At 36.9% G+C, this 18,833-nt stretch overlaps 1 protein-coding gene across 1 annotated transcript; it reads right to left on the reverse strand.

Annotated features, from left to right (window-relative positions):
* Positions 1 to 493: 493 nt before the first annotated feature.
* On the reverse strand, positions 494 to 3,502 carry LOC126811838 (uncharacterized). Its single transcript, XM_050537774.2, has one exon. It carries the CDS (start codon positions 2,614 to 2,616, stop codon positions 1,327 to 1,329), a length of 1,290 nt encoding a protein of 429 aa, XP_050393731.2. The 5' UTR covers positions 2,617 to 3,502; the 3' UTR covers positions 494 to 1,326.
* Between the last annotated feature and the right edge of the window lie 15,331 nt (positions 3,503 to 18,833).

Genomic DNA, 18,833 nt, shown 5'->3' on the forward strand with positions numbered 1-18,833 from the left:
CTCTATAAGTTAATAAATGATGAAGAAAAGGAAGGTTATATGCATTTTTGTGTCATATCTTTGTGGTGGGATTGTGTGTGGGGGGGGGGGCGGTAGAATGTTACGTGCGATTTTGATCATAAGGTCTGTGATTGAGTCAGATGTCGTGGTTTGATCCCCATTCTTGTACATAACAATTAGGTTGATTGTCTGGCATGAATTTTCTCCAGGTCTTCCTGGTTTCGTTCAATGCTTAAGACCCATACGCGCAAGCAAATTATTGAAATAAAGATAAAGATCGGGCCATTTGTTAGTCTGGAAATAATCTAGTTTGTGTGGAGTAGAACTAGGGGTTCAAACGAGAGGACCGAAAATATTCTGCACAAACCAGTCACTTTTATAGCAAAATAATAATTTCTAGAAATATTCTTTTTATATATTTCTTATTAGATCTATTGTCTCTCTTTTTCAAGTACAGAGATTGTAGTATACTATTTTATCTTTTGTTATTTTATTTTAGACATGGGGAAGAAGATTATAAAAGTTATGTAGATAGTCAATCCAAAGTTGACATTAGGACGTGCCTAAGGGTGAAGATAAGTGGTATACAATATAGGCAAATAAAGTCATAAGCCACCATAAAATCCGTTTATCGTCAGACCCTCTACAAATACTTTCATATCTTTACACTTAGCTACATGTTATTTGTAACCCGGTAGGGCATAAAATTTGAAGTAAATATAATCAAAATGTATGACTAATATTTACGTCTAAAAATTATGAATGATTATAATTTTGGATTTAGCTTTTTAACTGTTTAGCCTTTATGTTATTTAGTGGTATTCAGCACACGTTATTCTTGTTTTAATTATATTTATATATAATTGTTTTACAATAAAACAAATACGTTCATAGTTATAATATGTACTTTTGAGCAGAATTTGCGTCCTTCTTACCATGGGGTTTTGGCCATCTAATAATACCAGTTGTCCAATTGTATAACAGCAATGAACAAATTACAGTTATTTTCTAAATGTACTCATTATATATAGTTTATAAGAACAACACACAGTATACACAATTTTCACAGAAATTCGAACGCTAAATAATGTCAATACATTTAACATAATATTATATTAGTGACAGATCTGTAAGATATCAAAGTAGCACGTTTAAAGCGGTTAAAGTAATTAATTCCATTAAGAGTAATAGACTGCATTAATAGTAATTACATTCACAACAAAACACAACTAAAATCTCCCCTTCCCAGGGCAGATGGGCGGCTAACTGAAGCACCGTTCCTCTGATTTTTAAATGCTAACGGAAGGGGAATAATTACAATACACATTACACAACTTTATTGTGGATATGTATTTGTGGTAATGTTGATATTGGTTTGAGTTTGTTGAATCTGTCATGTTTATAATTTAGGCTTCTGTCTGTTGAGGACAATTTTGTTCTGGACCGTGGAGTGTTCCCTCTTGTCGGCCTTCTCCCAATGTTGGCTGTTTTTTCGACCCCTTTCGTCTGTTTTCCTAGAATTATTGCCAGACTTGATACCTTGCTTTTGTCGTGAACCTTTTTCATATGCGGAACCGAAACAGATGGGGGAATTGCTGACTTTCTAAACGATGGAGATTTTTGAGATGAAAGTACATCGTAAATTGTGTGTAAATCTCCAAATACATCTTTATATTCAGAACTTTTCGTTTTATCGAATTCACTGTGACGAAAACTACGTACTAAGTGACCGCGTTCGTATGATGTCAATTCGAGTAAAGATCTAGCTGCCATGCTACTCTTTCTGATTCCGATATCGCCGTCTTTTGGATGAAAGTCGAAGCTAGTGGTTACTATTGGTAACGATTGAACAGAGGATTTACTCACGGTACCAACATTTATCCCTGTCACTTGGGGAGATTTTGGGGTATCACCATTCTGTACGAATTTGAAATCTCCATTAATTTTGTCCTGAATCTGTTGGTACATTTGGCGTTGTCGATCGCCCCTTTGTCTTTCTCGCTTTCCGTAATGGGACCATTCTCTACAACTTCGGTATTTGGTCGTATCGAACTGAGCTGGGGATGCCTTCCCTATGTCTTGCAAAACATTGGCGATATCGCGAAATCCGAGACGTCTGGCAATGATGTACGGCGTGAATCCTTGATTGTCAGGAATATCAACAGAAACGTGATACCGCACGTATAAATTTACCAATGATGTCACTACTGAACAACAATTTACTTTGGTAGCGTGATGAAGCGCTGTATAACCATCGTTGTCTTTATCTTTTAGATCTAACTCAGCGCCAAAATCTCTCAAGAATACGTCAAGTTCTCTGTCGCATTTCAAAACACAAATCCAAGACAATACGCTTCTATTGTTCTTCTCATCCTTATAATGTACATCAGCGCCCTTCTTTAATAAATACTGGAAAATTCGTATTCTTTTAGAGCTATCTCTCACTCGAAGAGCAGCTATTAACACATTTTCTCCGAAATCATTTTTAGCATTAATATCCAGTTTTCGGCCCAACAGAGATTTAATGCTGCGAATTCGTCCGTGAAGAACATTCTGATATAAGGTATTGGCTGTAGAAATCCTAGGAGAACTGCTGTAAATTTCGTTCCAATCCATGACTGAGGCAACTAGATCTTTGAATGTATTCCTTAAAGCATATGATTTAACTATTAGAGCGGTTCAGGTCTTATACACTTATTGTCCACAAATACTTTACAAGTGTAAATGGCACACCTGTAAGATTACGCACATAAATACATAAATTAAGTTACATATTGTTATTATCTACTTTAAATGCTAGAGACATATTTTAAAATGTAGATAAAGTTCATGTCCTATAGTAACATAATAAGCAGATCTCCCTAGACAAATCCAATTGCCTATAGTGTCGGATATAAGGGGCAGTTAGTAGTGACGTATCTCCTTATCCAGACCGTCAAATAATTATAAACCTCCCGAGTTTATCTACTGGTATATCAGTTAATACACAAACATCACAATTGATATAGTCTTAATATCAATAATTATTGTAGATCCCGGCCACTCATTGATGTCTAACACGGTTTATGTAAAAACATTCACAACAACATTTTCTATAGAGTTGCCAGATAACTTTTATCCGCTATATCATTGTATCACCACGAAATCTGTATTGTCTTCTTAAATAATATTCTGATCAGGTGGGTGAATCGTCTTTGTACTTTGATCATTAGTTTCCCCATTTATTGTAGCGGAAAAATCAATCCACTGGTATCCAATATTGGTTGTGCAATTTTTAACCCACAATCGAAATCAGTACTATATACAGATAAATCGAAAGTATGGGTTGCCATAATCATATAACTATCGGCATTAAATTAGAAAGAACATTGTCCAAAATATCAATCGTTAGTGTATTTTTAATGTATATCGTTTATTAATGTATATCGTTTTTAGCAGACTACTGGTAATGTTCACGCACTCTAAGGGTAGAAATATATATGCAATAACCCCCAGTGTTAATATTGACCTTCTCTCTTGGCAAAATGTCTACCGTCCTATTGCCTACATGCCAAATTATAATACTAGTTTAAATAAGGTTCGAGCACAATAAGACATGTAACAACGATAGTATTATGCTGTCTATAAAATATACAGTAGTTGACCCATGCCTGGCGATTATTTGATATATTATACCTATCTAACATGTAAAGATCGAATGACGTATTCAAGCTGTGTATGGTTTTGGGATCATGAAGTTTTGATTAAATTTCAATCAAACCGTATTATTTTCCCGTATTCGATATATCAATGTATCAATGTGCTGTATTTCAGATAAACATTAAAGTCTCGATGCGCCATTGACATTTTCGCATTTCTCAGGGTTTAATTCACGCTAATATATAAAAGAAACAAAATCAAATGTCCCCACTTGAATTCAATTGGATTTTTTTTAAAAAGGTCTATCAATACATTTTCGCGGAAAACAAAGTAGCGGTGGGCTTATTGCAATGCTAGCAGCATAGATTGATGCAATTTTAATTCTACATATCTTTGTGAATACTGAAAGGAACTGAACCATTTTTGGAATGGTATATTCCTACTAGCGATTTTTCTTTCACAATATTGTAGTTTGCATGTGATTTTATAGTGACTCATCGGGGTTTTAATTAAATATTTAAGTAAATATTGTCTACGAAATACGCGATTTTGAGAATGTACTGGACTACTGGATAATGAACACAATCTACAGAAAGAATTGCATCTTATCATCGATCAGAAAGGGGAAATATTGGCTCATGGAGCTGTGATATGTCTAACATCGTATGAACATACATTAATTTTTCATTTTTTTAATATATATACATCGGATATCCCCCGTTACCATCACAGACAAATGACACAGGTATAAGTAAATATATCCAAGTTAATTAAGAATTTACTTTTTGACTTTTTAGGTAACGTAAACATTGTAGACAGACAGACTAGACTGGTGGACCGACGACTGTGGGTTGCGCAATGCACGACTAAATAGAAATAGTAAAAGTCATATCGTGAGTACTATGAGATCAATACTCGTGTGCACTTCATTTATTCATATAGAGTTGTTATAATGCACCAGAAAAAAGTCACCTTTGTGAACAAACTTCAATAATATGTACAAAATAGGCTATTTAAACTTATACAATATTTCAAAAAGAAAATAACAATGACATTCATGCTCATACATACAACTTATTTCTTATATACAAAACAAGTCAATTGAACAACTACTCGGTCTTTTAAAACATACAGAGATGGATTTATGTAACATCACTTACAAGCATTAAATTCGGGCCTAGCACTCACGTCACTTCCATATTACGAATTCATACATTTATTCAGATACCGGAGAGATCCGATCGCTCCGAACCGAATGATAAAAGTTTGAATTAGAATGTAGTACCATACGTAGCCAAATTTACGTCTCGATACGATCAACACGATTGCTACGACTGACCTCAGTATATGATAATCGATACGATTAATCCACGATTAAAATCGTAGCGCGAATCGAGATAGTGTGAAACTAGCATAACAGCAAGCATTTAATTTCAGTGTGAATATTAGTGACATAATTTAGTCCACCATAGGCCACCAGACCACAAAGTAATGATATAACACGAATCATTTGAATAACACTAAATAATAAGTGAAAGTGCCAAAAAATCCCATACATTCCATTTTGAATATTGATATATCCCATTTGGGTGAACCAATACGTATATTGGTATAGTTTCTGTTTGCGTTAGGCAGGTTAACCACATTTCTCATTTACATGTAGGTGGCCAACAATTTTGGTCGTACTTCCGTGTCCAACTCGCACATTGCGATTGCATTTCAACTAAAGTTATATCCCGTATTTATTAGCCCACTCGGTGCAGAAAAATAGGGCGTTAAACCCCATTCATTTCATTTCCTTAGATATTTGTTTGTTAACTGAGAAAGTCCTATATGTGCACTATTGTCATTGCCACTGCCGTCTTCTAATCTATTTGATCTTAAACAACACATCAGCTTCTTAAATGCTTTTCGAAAATCGTCATTGAGCAAAGCGTACACGATAAAGTTCATCCCACCACTGGACATACCAAAAATTCCAAAAAGGTCCAATAATGTGTCATTAATGCACACAAACGTTTTTAAAATTGAACAGGTTATCCATGGAAACCAACATAGAAAAAACACGGTGTTAATAATGAGAAATGTTTTGATCATTTTCATGTGGCTTATTATTGGGGTTTTTACAGCAACTGATGGGGATGCTACGAAAACCGTAGTGTTCATTCTACTCCTATGTCGAACAGCAACTCTGAGAATACTTATGTTTAAAAACAAACAGAGAGCCAGTGAAATATAAAAGGATAATCCAGTTCCATAAAAATAAAACTTTTTGGACACAACTCCATAAAAACAGCCTTTAAATTCATGTCTGGCGTTGAGAAAGAATGGAAATAAACCGAAGCAAGACGAAATCATCCATGAAACAGCGATTGATTTCTTGGCCGAAGCTGACGTAAAAAGTATCTCATATTTAAATGGATAACAAATGTACATAAATCTTTCAAAGGAAATAAGAACAACACACAACATGGATTCACAAATAGTAATATAAACAGAAACAAATACCGATGCACACACAAAATAATTTTCATCAAGATGTCGCCGAACGCCTGGTAAACGTAGAACGAATTCGTAAAACATCAAAATGCCTGTTAACATATCCGAGATCGCTAACGATATAACATACATATTCGCAATACTTCTAAGTCTTGCTGTTTTCAAAACCGCCAGAATAGTCAAGGCGTTAGCACAAGTCGTAAAAATGGATTGAAAGAACTCAATAGCTGCCGTCAGATTCCCGTCCAATCCACCAGCAACTATTTTGGAAACATTATCTCCATCTTTGCACGTATTGGGTCCGAAATATAAAATGTCGTTTATAGATGCGTTAGTTAAAACGTCAAATGTTCCATTGTTTTCCATTTCAATACAAAGATCTCATCCACCTCGATTATTTCTATATTTGATTACATCAAGAGAACCATCTTCTCCCAGGACATGTTTTCAGAAACTGTTTTCCACGATTCAAGCAATTGTCGCATTTCATTTACCATTACATTATAGCTTCTAAGTAACCTCAATGCATGTGACGAGGGCATTTATTTTTAATGAACTACGCAAACACTAAAAATGTGAATCTAATTAATGACATCAAATGATAACTTGTGTCAATAATTTATATGAAGCGTTATATTAATATATTTGTCAGTAAATTGATGTTTAATGGACAGGTTAATTGGTTGGTGTAGATATACATGATGATACATCAACCTATGATAACATGTTATTAGAATTGCTGCTATTGGTATTAAGCTTTCATCTACTAAACACTAAACAAGACAAATACTTTTTTGGAATGTTTATTTACTGTGATTTTAAAGCAATGTTGTCAGTCGAAAATATTATTTAATGCTTTCGAACTCAATTTCGCCATATGCAATGTCTTTCTTTAAATAATTTTTGTAATATGGGGAATTAGTTTAAAGTCACATTTCCATCCAATTTAAATGTTAGATACTCACAATATGACCCGTAACGCATATACAACACAAGAAATCCAGATATCTATCCAGAAAATGTTTGCATGAGAGAAAATTAGTCAAATTTGGTGGGGTTTTTTTTTTATCTTATTGAAGTAAAGAATAATAAACAAAATTAAACTATATGGTGTAAATGATTCATGCATTTTAATTTTTGTTTGTGTTTATTCAGTTAAGATTGCATTATTCCAATAGTTTCAAACGATTTGAAATTAAACAAACTTTCTTTTTGTCTGCAATATATTAAATAGACTATAATTAAGGTTGTAGCCCATTCCCTGTCATGGAATAATCCCATTGAACTATATAATGGACGATGTTACGCTTAGGACACATACCTAGTTGGAACAAATTGTTGTCTCTCGAGTGGAAGTAGTCCTGCCTAACACAATTTTATTTTAGTAATAAATAATTGGAACATCTTTCAATGAACAGTTTTGAAACATTTGTTTCAGAATTTATTTTTTTGGAGAATGAGAGAATTCACATAAAGAAAAGGTTATTCGGGACTGTAGCCCCTGATAATACCATTGTTGCGTTTTGTGATAGCCATAGAACGAAACAGTTAGTAAAGAGCAAGCTCAAGAAAGGCAAGTGTAAGTCGTCCACATCACTCTAAAGATCTGCTAGCGAAATGGTGCAATAGTTTGGAACTGGAATTCAAAAGATGATACTATACTAATGTTTAAGATAATTTGATCTGTATGGCATATATGTTACATATTGTATATAACGTTAAATGATGCTTTAATGTGTATATTTGTATCCTAGGAGGGGTAACAAAGGGTCATTCATACATATTTCTTTTAGTCGAATAAAATACTGTTTACTCTCGAACACAGAGAGATATCTTTCAGCTTTCAGTGCAAGCTATTTTCTATGATGTCCTCTATTATCATTCTGTTTGTGTAATACATCATTTATATATCAATTATACTCTGGCATACTTGTTTAGCGTAACATTGCCAATAGATTTATATTGGATATCAGTACAATTAACGACTTAAAGCTGACTCGAATGCGTGCGATTTGATTAAAATATATCTTCAAATCCTACTTGAAAAACCAAGGTATTATAATAATGGAAAATTTCTCAAGTGCAACACGTTGATTTACATCAATTACAACCTTTTATCCAATGACATGTAGGACAAAGTTGGTTCCAGTGACAATGTGCTACTTGTTTGCTCAATGAGGAAGGACAGTGTCGTTTACGCGAGACCTCTGGGTTTCGTCGTATCCAAACGACTAAGCGCCAAAGATATAGTTGGAAAATCGCGAGGAACGTTCTCCGACAATATGGGGATCCAACCTGGAGCATCTGGTTAGTGAACAAGTGCCGTACTCACAGAGCCATCGTGACTACCTAATGGCCTACTAAATGAACTATAGGAATCAACTGTCGTCTCGTGTCTACCTTATACAGAATAAATGATACTGACATCACAGCTAATAAAATCTGTAACTCTTTTATATTAGACACAGTTGAATAACGTGTCATACTGTCATCTATGCCATGACAAAATCTATATTTCCCGATGGAGAGATGGGGGCGAGGGTATTCAAATAACTTTCTTGTGCCCAGAGGTCTCTAAAAGCAGTAGGAAAGCGAAGACCATTGAGAAAACCCACAAGGATTGCAAGTGTACAGCGTTGAATCCCAAACGCCGAACTTGATTAGATGACGTCCATATTATGTTCTAAAGGGTGCGTCTCAAATTTCAGGTTAGAAAGCATCCTTGTTGTATACACAAATAAAACCTTGACCTGAATATAAAGAAATGTATATCCGTGACATGACTTTCTAAAACTTTCTCCAAAAATAAAACCCGGACATTTCACTAAAATGTAATGTTGATAATCTTAAAGCGATAATTTCATATTTTCTAAGAAAGTCAAAACATAATTATTTCTATGTCTTTTGCTCAATAGGTTATCAACTCACTTTTATACGACCATGGGCATTATTTCCCACCCTTAAAGATCATTGACACAGGAAAACAGGAAATAATAACACAATTACCTCCCTTGTTTTCCTATTGCCTACATGCATTAGCTACCTTCAAACGTTGGAATTTGAAGTTGAAAATGATATTTTTGCCAATTTCTCAGCTGGCAATAGTGACTTATAGGATTAATAGGATTATTCTTTAACAAGGTAGGGCTGTTTATGGATACCATCTATTTTAAGGCTTTATTTTAATAAATTTTAAAAATATAACTTAAAAATATGAAATTGCAGCTTTAAGTTAGTCCGTGTTTGCTAGAAACAAGCCTGTACCTTCTGTTATTTTTTTTCCGATCAAATCCAAACCCCAATGCTAGATCATATGAATATAATGTGTAGCCATGGACTCCCAAGTTGGCAAATACCGAATATGGCAAATACCAAGACTCTTATAACAAGACACATCTTAAAGTTAAATCAAGGAGGCCTGATTTGGATGCGAAATTACCAAACAGGCCCAAAAATTACATGCTGGGATTGTATGTTTACAAACACCGCAAATGGTAGGAAATAAAATGAAATGAAGTGAGGTTTAACGTCCCACATTTGTGCAACGACAAGTGGAAATCAGGCCTGAAAATCCCAAGGAACTTTCTCGGCCAATGGCGGGAGCGAATCCGAGATTTCAATGAGCGTGCAAGTCTTCCCCAAAAGTTAGGAGAGATGAATATTTCTCGAAAACATCTTATCAAAAATAAGTGATGTGGTTTTGTAAGATGTCACCCAAATACAATGCCACTGGTTTGTTACATTCGAGATAGATGAACCGCTGTGACTCCTCAGATTCAGTCATACACTATAGTTAAACAAACGATGACAGGGTACTGATATGGTTTCCGTTATTTACATCAGTTGTTTTATAGGTTTTCAGGTGTTGTATTACTTATAGTATGAACATTCCTTGACATGTTTACAGACATAGTTAATACGAGAATATATTTCTTTGTTTAATATCCTACCATGAATTAGCAACCCTGAAGAAATCAGATTAAGATCGATGTTGAAAGAATCCAAGATTACGTTCAATTCTGCACACAGTCTATAATCATTGAATGAAATATGAGAACGAAAGTCAGCTACTAGCAGGGCCCTCACAATCCTATGTGGCACCCCATGGCAAAAGTTTCAGTGACGCCCCCCACTCGCTGCATTCTGTAACTGCTTTGTTCAGTGTCTGCGATCAGTTGATACTCTTAACACTTTGTCTAAATAACTATTTATTAAATCAACTTACATGTAAATTTTTAAATTTATTTCCCCTTCAACTCTCCATTTTATCGAAAAACCCGGAAAAATCATAATTCTACCCTCTCTATTTGCTGAAATATGTCCTGGTTTACACATGTTTAGGAGAAGCGAAGGCCGGTGATTTGTTATCTCAGTATCAAAAGCTAAGCACTTAGATAATTATCCGCCTCCCTAGCCCCCCCCCCCAAGAAGACGCCCTCGGGCATATACCCCTCGACCCCTATGTGAGGGCCCTGGCTACTGGTACAAAATGATAAAACATTATACTAGGATATAAATTTCAAATAATAATTAAAAATGAAAACAAAACCAAAAAACTTGCAAAAACGCTGGTGCATTTTTAAGATTAATTGTATTTACATTTAAAAAATGTAAAATAACGAAGTCTCCCTATGGGAAGTCAATCTATATACTGAGCGCCATGTAAAACGCATCACTTTTTTTTCCAAAATATTTTATTACTAGGTGGTTTTGTATGTATAATATTATGCAATACTATGAACTATTGTTTCACACAATGCTCCCAAACGCAAAAAATATCGGCCCGTGTGCACAAAAAAAATTGCACGAGCTGCACATGAAAAACCCAATATTCACGTACAGCATTGTGTGTGCGCCCTTTAAAAGCATGTATTCAAATTAATGTGCAGTACATGAACTGTGAAACGTCAATCTGTCGTAATTCGTCTTCAAGACGAATCGATGGGGTAGGGGAAGTGTAATGGTGTGGGGAGGCTTCACATTTCATCACCGGACCGCCCTACACATTTGAAGGGTCGCGTTAATGTTGTAGCTTACTGTGATGATGTCTTGCAACCAATTGTTGTTCCAATGTTTCGAGCGCACCCACAACTTCAGCAACAGGATAATGCACGTCCGCATACCGCCCGTTTTAGTATGGACTACCTGGCTGCTAACAACATCAATGTCTTGGACTGGCCAGCCATGTCTCCGGACATGGCACCGATAGAACATGTCTGGGATGAGATTGGACGCCGTATGTATCGGAGACCACAGATGCACACCATTGCTGCTTTAGAAGCTGCTCTTGTCCAAGAATGGAACAATTTGCCCCAGGCCTTCTTTCAAACATTGGTTAATTCCATGCAACGTCGCTGCACAGCGTGCGTAAGAGCCCGTGGAGGACACACGCGCTACTGACATCTGTGTCGTACTTTTGGTTTTAACCCCTCTGACTTTGTACCGTTGATTACAGATTAAACATCCATAAGTGTACAAATGTGTTGTTATTGATGTGTTCCCATTTGAATGTTGTTCACAATAAGAAGCAAAATAAATAAGATATGTTTACAGGATCATTTTGTTATACGAAAAACTAAGTGATGCGTTTTCCAAGGGCCTTATAAAGGGCGACGTCGTGTTAAAAAGTCAACGTCGCTTTTTGTCTCAATAGCTTAACATTGGAAAAAGCGACGCACGACACGAGAAGTGGCCGAAATAGAACACCATAGGGTTCAGACACGCAAAGCTTTGCGGTTAGCCTATTATGTGTTATGAGTTGGTGGGGGATTACTGCATATTGTATCCCATAACACAACACTTTTAATATTTAATCTTTATGTTTGTTTTGATGTGTCTGGCCTTGATCCTGAATGCCAAACAGGATCCAGCCTTGTTTCTCTGAAAACCAAGATTTCAAAGAATCTAGTGTACAACAACAGGGAAGGAAAATGCCTATTGAAGGATATCTATAGTAAATTTAAATAACAGGATAAGATAAGAAAGATAACATCGTCAGCATTTCCGTTTACATTACACTGCGTGCTATATAAAAGGTTCTTCGGTATTCTAGTCGAATCACACAACTCAATCACTTTCAAAATTATACGAGGAGCTTCATCATGAGGATGTGGATGGTATTACTATGTTTGGGTTTACTACAAGTTCCAGTACAAGGAATAGAAATTCCTCAACACGAAGCTTGTTATATGCAGTCTCTGTACACAGCATTCGTACCACAGAACAGGAACATTCAGTTTGCGGTCCTGACATTGGATGGTGCTGGGCGTGACGAAACCTACGACCCATCACCCAGCAATCCTCACGGCGGTAATCTACCCAACAACCCAGTGAATTACCTTGTCAGAACTCGAACCAACACAGAACATGCAGAGCGTTTGCTAGTAAATGAAGCAGAGGGGATGATTAATCGCTACAGACAGCAAAATGGACGTCTTCCACGCACTATGCATTTGCTGTCGTTTCTGGAACCGTGTGCAGATTGTGGACCAACATTAGTTAACTTTCTCCGAAACTATGTCTCTCAGGGTGTAAGCGTGTTCTTAGGTTACATGGATGAATACCGCCGAATGAGTATTGGAGACAGAATTCAAAACATGATGGCCTACGCACAAGCGAATATTCCTTATGACCAGATCAATGAACCTCCACCAGATCACAATGAATTGAGACGAAAGAAAAGAAGTTCAAATTCATGGTGCCAATATCCAAGGCCTGCGTTCCTTAGATTTATCTATTGTGGCTCATGTTTGGCATAAATCTAATCTGATTTTAATACAATCGTTTCTTCCTCTTGGATAAATCGAGAACATTTTGTTATGCTTTATTACCATAACAAGTGGGGTTTTTTATGCTTAATATTACAAAACGTAATACCTTAATTATGATTTTTGTTGTTATGTGCAGGTCTTCTTTTTCCATTGAGATCAATTTTGGTATTTTGCAAGACTCCATCCTGGCATTTAAGCAATTCGTCTATGATTTGTTCATTTCAACCTCCTTGATTGAAAATGCTTAGAGATTGTAAAAATTACCTAAAATTTATATTGGCTTATTTGTCATTTTAGCCGTTTATATTGCAACATAAAACCAGATATTTTAATCAGTTTTGAAAACTGAAACGGATCTTGCCAGATGTTACAGCTGTGTTTAACGATGTAATTTATCAATGAGTCAGAGGCCAAGTCAACGTGTCAATATTAGCCCGTTGAAAGATGGCAATTGTATGTTCTCCACCATTATTCCGATGGGGCTCGATCTCGTGAACAATAATAGGTAATGTCGGGGAATCTTTAATAGTTCTTTCGGGTTTAATATATAAGGGGGACCACAGTGGAACAGTGAGTAAGGCGGTAGCTCACTAACCAGGGGTTCCGGGATTTGGTCACGGCGCTAGGCGGTACCGTTTTCAGCAGTCCAAGAAGGTGGATGGGGAGGGGTGCTGGCTGGCAAGGAAATGCGTATAGTGGGACGTTGGCATGTTGGAATTCAAATGTTGTCCGGACAAAATATCCCTCGTAGGACACTGTATAGCATATCCCCGTCTTCATTAGGCTGGTTGGTGCAGAAAAGTGGGTGGCTAAAGGTCCCTTGGCAGTTAGCACACTGTATGGTGTGTGTCCGTCATCATTAGCCCAGTCGGGGCAGAACAATGTGACGTTAAACCCCATTTCATTTTTGGAGCCACGGTAGCTAAGTGAGTAAGACGCTGGATCGCTAACCTAAAGGTCGCCTGTTGATTTTCCGGCGTGGTTTCCCCGTGTCACTGGTTCAGAGCGGGGTGGGGGTGACAAGGACAAGTGTCTAGTCGTTTGGATGGGACGAAAAACGACGTCCCGTGTGCGAATTGGCGTGCATGTCAAAGACCCCTTCGCAGTTGGAATTCGGTATAAGAGTAGGCCGTAGCGCTGCTGTCCGGTCCAAAATTCCCTCATAGCACACTGTATGGCGTATGCCCGTCTTCATTAGCCCACTCGGGGCAGAACAGTGTCAGTGGGGAGTTAAGCCACATTTCATTTCATTTCCCTGTAAGGGATACAGGGAAGTAACTCGTGTACTGTAATCGGGTTTCAGACGGACACAGATCACCAAAGCTATTTTTAGTCTTCCTCTCCCTTTTCCTTTTTCCCCCTTTTGCATGGCGATTTTTGTTGACTTTTTGGTGTAGAATCGAGGAAAAGGGTTTGAAAATACATTTTCTGCCAGGTTTTGGTGAATATTCATAATTTTGATGCGGAAGGATACAAGAGTTGAGAGGTTGGTTAGGTTGAAATGTAGGACCTGAAATTGCATGTTTATTTGTCTCTACTTCCAGCTTGTGTATCTCAAGTTTTTCATGAAGAACCTCATACGTGCTTTTGGTCAAGTGGTTGCCACATGTTGCTCCATCTGTGGTAGAAAGCGTTCTACCCAACGAAAATTTGGGAAAAAGTTAGAGCCGGTCTAAGATACGAGAATTAACATTGGAGTCAATGGGGAAATCTTTAGTGATCTGTGGCCAGACAACATTGTCCTTATTCCACACTATAACCTTATCTAATCCTTACATCAGCAAGTGAGGTCAATTGAACCTTTCTATAGCAGCGGGACGATTTACCCAATACCACCCAATACCACCCGAATATCACCACATACTACCCAATACTACAACATAGTGGTGCCAAATGAGCATATTACTTGATTTTTTTCAAAAATAGTGAGATGTATCGTGGGAAATGTACTTCAAATGTGATTACGGATGTCTGGCTGTTCCATATCACCCAAATAATAACCCAATACTACCAAATACTACCCAATATTATAAAATACAAACCTAATATCGTCAATTAGCAGCACATCATTATAATAAATAATTGCAACGAATATTCGATAATTTACAGAAAATTAAAATATTTACGCAGTTATCTCCCTTTACAACTGACAAATAGATTTTAGATTGCTACTCAGATTAATCACCTTGTTGGGCTTTGCAGTTTCTTTCCAAGACAAAAAGAAGTTTTAAAAGAAGTTAACAAACATTTAAAAATGCATTAAAATAAAATCAGTTTATAAAATAAACAGTCAAGCATCCAAATAAAAGAGTATTTTAGAGGTTGATTTAAAAATGTTCATTTAACGGTCTCGTGGTCGTTTGTTCGTCCCTAAAGTTTTACATCCACTTCCACTTAAGGTGATATCGTAGACAAGTCTCGTGGCCTACTCAAAAGTCTTCTTATATTATAATTATTTCTTCATCCTGGTGATTTTAGTATGATAACACGCTGTCTACAAGTGCACGCGGTCCTGTAAAAATCATTTGGGTATAATATGTCAGGAAAGCATACGCATTTATCTTTATATCTATCTTTTAATGACTTATTAACGCGTCTTCTTTGTCTTTTAAATGATTCCGGTTTCAAACCAGTCGCCTTTGAAAAAAAAAAATTTTGTCAAAATTTCACCGCATCTTCGAATATCGACACTATTGAACAAATTCTAAGTATTCTACGGTATATACCCACAGGTGACGGTGTCGCGGCGATATCATTACCACCTAAATGAATAGACACGGTCACCAGTTTCCTCCCACATATGCATATGTTTATATTTATTTTTTCATGTCAACGATTAAGTTATTGCATATATAGACGATGTTTTAGTTTAAAATTAACGAAATTGTACATGTTTATTACAATGCACATGTTTATTATAAATGTGTAATGCTCTACTCGTATATATATTCCACCTGAATTTACAATTAATCAATGGGGTTAAGATTGTTGATTGGGTAATCAAGTTCTGGTTTATTTATGTTATCAGTATGGAAGTAACATACTAGTAAACAATATGTAAACTATCTTTTGTAAATCTCACCGATCACCGAAACGAATTTCATACCTTTTATCATTCGGTCTCTAAATCATGAATAACAAGCCAACAGTGAGGCTGATGTCCCCGCCGAAAACCCGAAATAAATAGATGACACATCACTCTCTATCAGATAGAATCAAAGTCAAAGAATTGCTTAGCTCTGCTTAACTTTAGCGGGAAATGTTAATCATTGAACTCACCTAATGAACATCTACATCAGGTTTAAACATTCTACCTCAATTAAAAGTAGAGTTGTTATGTTCCAAAGTCTTGACCAATCAAATTGCTTATCGCTTCTTAGCCTAAGCAGAAAATTCTCGTCAAACTTAGCCAAGGTATGAATCTGTGCGCGGAGTTTCATAGCCCTCAATTAATTATAACAAAAGTTATCGTGCCCAAAAGCATCAACCAATCCAATTGCTTATCTCTGCTTACCCTAATCAGACAATGTTTATCATCGAACTCCATCAAGGCATTCACCATATGAACGCCTACACCAAGTTTGAACACTTCTACCTCAATTAGAAGGGGAGTATTTGTGTTTCAAAGTCTCTGCATACCCTCGGAAGAAAATGTTCATTGTCGAACTTAGTCAAGGTGTTGATGTGATGAAACTATACTAAAGTTATCGTGTCCCAAAGCATCAACCAATCAAATTGCATATCGCTGCTTACCCTTAGCAGAAAATCCTCATCTTCGAACTCCATCAAGGCATTTACCTAATGAACACCTACATCGAGTGTGAATATTGTTGCTCATTTAGGAGAGTTGTTGTGTTCCAAAGTCTCGACCAATCAAATTGCTTACCCTGAGCAGAAAATGTTCATTATCGAACTTAGTCAAGGTATTGATGCAATGAAACTATACACCAAATTTCATCACTCTCACTTATAAGAATTAAAGGTATTGTGTCCCAAAGCATCAAACAATCAAATTACTTATATCTGCTTACCCTAAGCAGACATCGACCTAATAAACACCTACACCAAGTTTGAACATTCTACCTCAATTAGAAGGAGAGTGTGATGCACAGATAGACGGCCGGGCGGACAGTCAGACAGACAGACGGGCGAACCCATTTTAATAAGAGAGAGAGTGTGTGTGGGGGGGGCGTGTGTGGGGGGTGCGTGTGTGGGTGGGTGTGTGTGTGCGTGTGTGTGTGAGAGAGGGGGGGGGGGGGCGTGGGACAGTTGTTCGACTGGGTGAGTGGGGTTTGCGTGCTCTGCTAATTTTCTATTTCAAATCGTGATTAAGGAGCAAACTATTGTTCGTTGGAAAATGGTATTGCTAGTAGAGAACAGTGTATACTAGCCTTTTAAAGGTGTCGGGTACGGTTCCGAAAACGGAACGGTTATTTTTTTTTTTTTTTTATATTTTGTTTACAGTGTAGTACACAGGGAAAACATAAGCGTTCAGTGCCGAGAACCGTTTCAATTTGAACCACCTAGTTAGCTGGTCTCGGGACGGTTCTCAGTAGGACACGGTTAAATTTTCGTAATGTAAACGCTATCCGGTCTGGGAACGGTTCTCGGTACGGATTATTGCGCATGCGTCAAATGAACCTTGGTCTTTTTTCCCACGTAACTAAATCATCCACCATAATTGTTTTCATCCTGGTAATTTGCATAGGGACTGAAATTAACTTTTCTGTAAAGGCTTTAAAATTTAACGCACCTTCAACGGTTCCGGGACCGGTTCTTGTAGACTAATGTAAACGGGTCATTTTCTGGAAATTTATCGCGGCTTGGAACGGTTCTGAGAACTGGACGCTTATCGCGGCCAAGTGTACACGCGACTTTATATTGGCTTAATTATTAATATTTTTTTGTATTTCGTGTAGGAATGTTTTCTATCTAACCCTTAGGAAAGACATACTAGATCCAACTATCACATATATAGTTGGGTGGTGATGGGCGGGGTCGTTGAGTCAAGAGGCGTTGTTTCGATTCCAAGCTTGCACGTGTCAATGCCAACAGTTTTCTCTGGGTCCTCCGGTTCCCTCCCACTTAAAACCCACCACTCAACAATTAACATGTAAACACCATAATATATGGTATACAGATTTTCACAGATCTTTTTAAAGTTGGTGGTCATGAGAGGACGAACTCTGTAGATACGGTTTAATGTTTCGTCTTTTAGAGACCTCCATACGAGTAAGATATATATATGCGACAGTTTTCTTCGAATCTACTTTGATTTCCATCTGGCACGTGTTCTTCGTTATGCGTACGCCAATACAAAGATGGATCTGAAAAAACTAGACACGCTACATTACTCAGCACCTTGGCACCACCCCTGCCTAGTGAAGGTCCGGCTGAGACGGTCGGGCGACGACACCTCATTCTAAAAAGAAAATTGCTTTAATTCATCCGACTTTTGTTGCTGACAATATTAGGCATTCTTAGTGTAATGCAATATGACAATACATACACCCATTATTTTCCTATACTGTTGTAAATCGTGTTATATAATCGTACTTGGGGTATATTTATTGTATTTACCGCCAAACTTCTAAATAGTTCAAATTCTCCACATAATATATTGTTCTCCTTCTTAGAAGTTAGAATGTGTTGTCACTGGACAAACATTAGACATTTAACACAGCGGATGTTAGGAAGAAAGTTTGAGAAAAGAAAAATCACATCACAAAAAAAAACATCGCGAACAAAGGTGTGTCGTATGAAAACATGAAAGGGGCCGAATGAGAACAACCATGTTACTAAAATTAAAGCATATGTTATAACCCCGCCATTACTGTATATTTCAACCCATCAAGGTTACAGGTTTGAGCACTTGGCACGAAATGTGATCGCAATTGAGATAGAATAGAAGCTATGAGGAGATTC

The sequence above is a fragment of the Patella vulgata genome, chromosome 2 (genome assembly GCF_932274485.2).
Source record: "Patella vulgata chromosome 2, xgPatVulg1.2, whole genome shotgun sequence".
NCBI classification, from domain to species: domain Eukaryota; kingdom Metazoa; phylum Mollusca; class Gastropoda; family Patellidae; genus Patella; species Patella vulgata.

Coding starts and splice junctions, on each gene's coding strand:
- LOC126811838 (XM_050537774.2), bottom strand. CDS start 2,616: ATGGATTGGAACGAAATTTACAGCAGTTCTCCTAGGATTTCTACAGCC.